The following is a 6,000-nucleotide window of genomic DNA, read 5'->3' on the forward strand; positions in this document are numbered from 1 at the left end:
ACCTTGGAGAAATAAAAGGTTGTACTAAAGAAAAGGCTAATGACAGGTACGTCAAATTATCTTTCTGAACACACCCAACTTAATCTCAAAAAAAAAGAACACACCCAAGTTTTTTTTTGTTAAAGGCATTTACAAGTTTGAAAAACATAATTTTGTGTATATATCTCATCTGGACGTCTCAGAGAGGTACCTATTGGTCCGGATAACTCGGAGTGGTACCTACGGGTTTGTAAGACTCACGCTAGTAATTCATACAAAAAAAAGACTCATGCTAGTACTTATGGGGGACCGGATGATTCGGAGCGGTACTTGTGGTGCTAGAAGAGTCGTACTGACACTTGTAGATCCCTATGACTCAAATTTGTACATGTGAGGTATAACAACTCATGCTCATACTTGTTGTGGGCCCAGATGACTCGGAGTTGTACTTCTATGTTCGGGATTCATACTAGTACTTCTAGGGCTAGATGACTTGAAGTGGTACCTGCAGGGCCAAACAACTCCAGCTTATGGGCCTTGTTAACTCGAAAGTTCTATGTGTGGGTCCGGATGACTCATAGCGATACATGACGGGAAAACGACTCATACTTCTACTTATGTGTCTAGATACCAACCTTGCAGTGGTACATGTCGGACCAGAAGACTCATATTTGTACGTGTGGATCCGAATTACTCAAAGTGGACTGGAAAGGCTTAGTTGTCAGTCTGAACGACTCAGTGTGATATTTGTGGTCAAATCATACTGTACCAATGAAGATATATGTTTTTTATTTGTTTACAAGAACAATTGCTTTGTTTAGTTTAGAAATAGATACGGTTTTATACGTTGTGGATGGTGTTTCAGATGGCATTATATGTTATGGAAAAAACATCCGCACAATAAAACTGAGATTTGCACAACATTCGTCCGACAGCGTAGCAACAACACTCCATATTCATCTGTCGTCAATGTGTTACTTGGACATTGATGGAGAAATCCAGCTATTTCCCTACATAAAAGAAAATCTACAATGGCATCGCCACAACCGAATGAAAAAATTCTTTCATAAAAATAAATCTTCAATGGCATCGCTAGGATCGCCACAAGTCCACAACCTGATGAAAGAATCAAGGTTCACGTTAGTCAATCATCATCACCCAAACTTTTCTTACTTAAAACTAGGACGTGTACATCTCCATGTTGTATAGGGAACAATACAAGGGTGGATAACGAACATAGATTCAAGTGTTTTTTTGTTTCCAATAATTGCTGTTTACAAAACTCTTCTGAATTAAGCTAGGACATGTAGATCTATCATGTACAAGGAACAATGTGACACCTTTTTTTGGTTTCCAATAATCTCAATTACCCAAACTTTTGTTATAATTAAATCTAGGCCATGTAGGATGGAATAAGAACATAAATTCGAAAAAAAATGATGGACACATATCCATTAGAACTAAAAAATGATGGACAAAACATATTTTGAAACATTGCCAGAAGTTCATGTTAGAGAAAATTGTGTCACATGGTATCTTTCCGAGAACACAACATTATAATCTATTTCAGAGTAACTGGTTTGATCCAGAACAGTTTGTCAGCTGGTTTGCTTATTCATTATCATGTACTCCATCACTGCATAATTTTCTCTTCTCCATACTTGATGCCTAGTGGTGTCCATTCATATATATGTCCTGAACCAATGCAGAGAAAAGCAAAAGCAAGTACCAAAGATAATGGGAAGGGCTCACTGATCTTACGACGTATTCAGCCGACATCTGGACAGAAAAACCCAGTTTATCGACCACCCACACGTACAGTCAGCGCCTGGGTACAGTACAAATCCTCTCTCCGGCCGGCTCTACTACCCGTATGCGGGGCACGCCCTGGATAGAGCACCTGCTCGACGAGCGGAGATGGAGGAGTAGGGGACGAGCCGGGAGGCGTGCGCCTCACCAACGCCGGCTGACATGGGCGCGGATCCGCGCCACGCCGCGTGTGCCTCGCCAACTATGGCCGCTATGGCCGCTGTTGCAGATGATGTCGCCGGAGGTGGAGAAGGCGAGGCGCACCCTGCGCCGTTGGCCGCTTTTTGGGCTGGGCAGAGGCCGCCGCCGCAGGTGGATACGAGGGGACGAGCAGGAAGGCTACTAGGGTTAGGGCAATGTGTTTAGGTTACGTCGTTCATTTCCAGCCGGGAGAAAACAGAAAAGAAAAAGAAAATGCTGAAATACTCCTCACATCACAAGAAAATCATAAACAAAGCTGGGGATTACCATTTTGCCCCTCAAACGGAGGTACTCCACCTGTTTCCCGGTTAGTACTCCGGGGGACTGATGCTGGAGTACCAGATCGCGCAAACCGTTGGATTGAGGAAAATGAATGGTGTCTATTCATTTCGGGGTATAGTAAAAGAGCTCCTAAATCATGCAGGCCAAGCATTAGTTATTCCAGAGCAAGCAACGATCACAAACGCAACTTGTTGCCGGTCACAGCTCATAGCATATCAAGCAACTTAATCATGATCGACGCATCTGGATGACACGACGCCGTTTACCTCCTAAGTTAATTAGGCGTCGTGCGGTGTGATGATTCGGGTGGATCAACATCGTAGGCGAGGCGAGACAGAGCCGTGACGACGGTGCCGATGGGCGCTCTCATGGCATGATTGTCGTGGATGCACAACGAAGCAACTTCGAGGGCCTCCTGCAAGTCCAAGGACGGATATCGTCCCTGCAGCGCCGGGTCTGCCATCCGGCGGAACTGGCTCCTGTCCATCAGCGTTGTTCGGGCCTGATCCAACAACAAACATCAGTACACGACATCACTCGGATCATTCATGGCGAAACAAGAAGTAGCAAAATAGAATCCAAAACCTTGGCTAATTAACTTACCCATGTGACAAGGTGTCGATCCTCCCCGGCGTCCTGGTGTCCAAGCCGTAAACACTCGACCCCGGGAGCAGCTTCCCGGTCATCACGGTCTCGGGGGCCATAGTACCCAATGCCGTCCTTATGGCGATACCAGTACACCAGCCCTTGTCATGCTCCGCCAGTCCATATTGGGACAGCTTTGGGTGGTAGCCGTCTCCGAGCAAGATGTCCGAACTTTTGACGCATCGGTAGAGGACACCTTTGTCGTGCATATACTCCAACCCTCTGGCCACACCGGCGGCAATGTTCATCCTCGTGTTCCAGTCCAGCGGTGCTTTGCCTGGAGATGAACCTAATGGTCACAAGATGATCAGGTGGTTAACTTTTTTTTCTTAATTGATCAGGTGGTTAACTAACACAACCTCAAACGAATCATGAACGCAGTTATAAGCTTTGTAGCTAGATTGTTGGCATGCATATAAGTAGCCGGAGGTGGAGAAGGCGAGGCGCCGTGGAGGTGATCTTCCAGAGAACCCAATGGCATGTACTCGTGAACCAAGATCCGGTGATGGCCATCCGCACAAAAGCCGATAAGATTGACAATATTTGGGTGGCGCAGCCCGCTCATCGTCAGCGCGTGGGCAAGAAACTCTCTATTATCTTGCTCCCCTGATCCACTTGGATCAACAGCATGCTGCAGCTTTATAGCAACAACCTACATATGCAGATGTTGATTGATCAATCATTTTTTCCCTCACATTGATCATGTTGTCAACTCGTCATGGTACGCACGTATATGAAACTAACAAGTAAAAGGAGGAGAATTGGATCGTCACATGATTGATGCTCTTGAGGAAGCCTTTGTAAAGATCCGCCTCCCGACCAGCGATGCGGCAGTCAGAGCTGAAGTTTCTTGTCGCCGCCGCGAGCTCCTTCAAGGAGAAAGTTCGTGCCACAGCGCCAGGGACGCTGCTGGTGTGTGCATTGGCCGGGGCAGAACGTGGGACCTCCTTCTTCCTCGCGCTCAAGCAGGGGAAACAGCTTGCCATTGTTCAGCTTGACACCGGCTTAGCTTCCTTTTGCCAGATCTGTGTGTCAACCAGAACAATAGTTGTGCTGCACTTTCAATAGAAACAAGAGCAAAACTTATTATCTTCACAGCAGGTCAGTTGACATTGTACTGCGGAAACATATGTCCCTAAAAGTTCAAATAGCAATGCTATGTTTACCGGATTTTTGTTAGACCCGTCTCATGGGCGGAAGGGGTTTTAAGTTGAATTCACAGGGTGTGAAGAAATAACATGAATAGTCTTATAGACTGTCCTGTTTATACTGAAATTTTGAAGTCACATGTTGAATTGCTTCAACGTTAGCGTTGTCTCCAGTTTTGTTGCCTAGAAACTTTGATTACATGTTTCCTCGTGTTCCTTGAATGACCAGTGGCTTGGCTAAAATCTGTTATCATCCTCAAGAAATTCACAGCGGTGTAGGTCTGGCACCTTTTTGTCCTGCCACATTTTCATTTCTGAACTTGGCTCAAGTGCAAGTGCAAGACACTGAACATATTTTGTCCTGTCACATGTATATCCCTCTGTACAATGTTCTAAGGCTCGTGAAGATAAGGTGGATAGGACCTCAAATAATCAACAATAAACCCACGTATCATATGTTGTTACGGGTCATGAATCATATATGTTGATAAGTCGTAACATGCACGGATCTGCCCGATGCCTAAGAACTACTCCCTCCGTTTCAAAATAGATAACTCAACTTTGTACTAACTTTAGTGAGTCAATTGCAGAAAACTACCACATTTACGGCTAGGTTTGCGAAAAACCACCAAGTCGATAATCCGTTGCAAAAAACACCGTGATTTCACTAAACTCCTTGCAAAAAGCACTGATCGGGTGATTTGGCCCGTTTGATCATTTTCTGACAAGTGGGGCCAACTTGTAAGGAGCTTAACTGGCAAAAAATTAGCACACACACCCCTAGATATTTACAAAGAAACGCAATCAGACCCCCGGTGTGCACAACCGCGGCGCACTGGCCTTGCCATCCGGTACGCGCGGTGACGCCCTCGTCGGCGTCGGAGATGTCTATTGCGTCACGCTCCTCCTCTCCTCCCATGGACGCCTGTGTTATGGGGCGGCAGCATTCGTCGGGAAGGAAACAGAAGGGACGAAGGGTTGCAGGGGCGGGCTCCCGGCGGCAGTGCGGGCTCAGGGACGGGCTCCCTGCGGCGGCCACCATTCCTGTTGGTTCTCGTCGGAGAGACCATGCCGGTGGACCTCCAAGATCCATCCATGGCGGACGCCTCGACGCTCCACATCGCCTACCTGGCCGCCACCGTCGACGTGCTCTTCGCGGGCAGCCTCCTTCGCTTCGTAGCCGTCCGCGCCAGCGAGGCCTGCCTCACCGCCCGACGCCTCTTCGCCGAAGCCGCCGGAGCATTGGAGGCGAGCTCCAGCCCCGCGGGCTGGAAATGCGGTCCGTCGCCGCCGCAAAAGTTGCTGGCCCAGATGGGGAGGGACTGGATTGCGCACGGCGGCTCAGGACCAGGGCATGGCGGCTCAGGGCGTCCGCGCCATGGACACAGGGCGGTGGGCGGGCTTCCGGCGGCGGCGGGAGCCGGCGGGGGCGGCATGGTCGGCTGCAAGGGCGCCCGGCGGTTGCCTCCTCCCGATTGGATCGGGAGCAGGATATCGGGGGGAGGGGTTGATTGCTTGCTATTTTAAGATCCAGGGGTGTGTACGTAATATTTTTGCTAAGACACCTCCTTACAATCTGGCCCCACTTGTCAAAAAATGATCAAATGGGCCAAATCACCCGATCAGTGCTTTTTGCAAGGAGTTTAGTGAAATCACGGTGTTTTTTGCAACGGATTATCGACTTGGTGGTTTTTCGCAAACCTAGCCGTAAATGTGGTAGTTTTCTGCAATTGACTCAACTTTAGTATAAAGTTAGGTCATCTATTTTGAAACGAAGGAAGTAACACGAAGCATCAGACAGATCAAAACCGATGATCTATTTCACAAATCTCATCGAGACCCCACGTGTAAGCGCGCAGCAGTGTAGATTCTGGAAAAATTTAAACCAAAAGGAATATTGGGGTTTCTGGGGACTTACGTGCCTTGGGTCGAGAGG

General features: G+C 47.8%; 1 protein-coding gene across 1 annotated transcript; it reads right to left on the reverse strand.

Annotated features, from left to right (window-relative positions):
- Positions 1-2,480: 2,480 nt before the first annotated feature.
- LOC123163856 (probable serine/threonine-protein kinase PBL7) lies at positions 2,481-4,085 on the reverse strand. The gene is made up of 4 exons (XM_044581242.1): positions 3,690-4,085; positions 3,364-3,568; positions 2,875-3,205; positions 2,481-2,773 (listed from the first exon to the last, which is right to left on the reverse strand). Exons 1-4 carry the CDS (start codon positions 3,900-3,902, stop codon positions 2,758-2,760), a joined length of 765 nt encoding a protein of 254 aa, XP_044437177.1. The 5' UTR covers positions 3,903-4,085; the 3' UTR covers positions 2,481-2,757.
- Positions 4,086-6,000: the final 1,915 nt, after the last annotated feature.

The sequence above is a fragment of the Triticum aestivum genome, chromosome 7D, assembly GCF_018294505.1.
Source record: "Triticum aestivum cultivar Chinese Spring chromosome 7D, IWGSC CS RefSeq v2.1, whole genome shotgun sequence".
NCBI lineage: Eukaryota > Viridiplantae > Streptophyta > Magnoliopsida > Poales > Poaceae > Triticum > Triticum aestivum.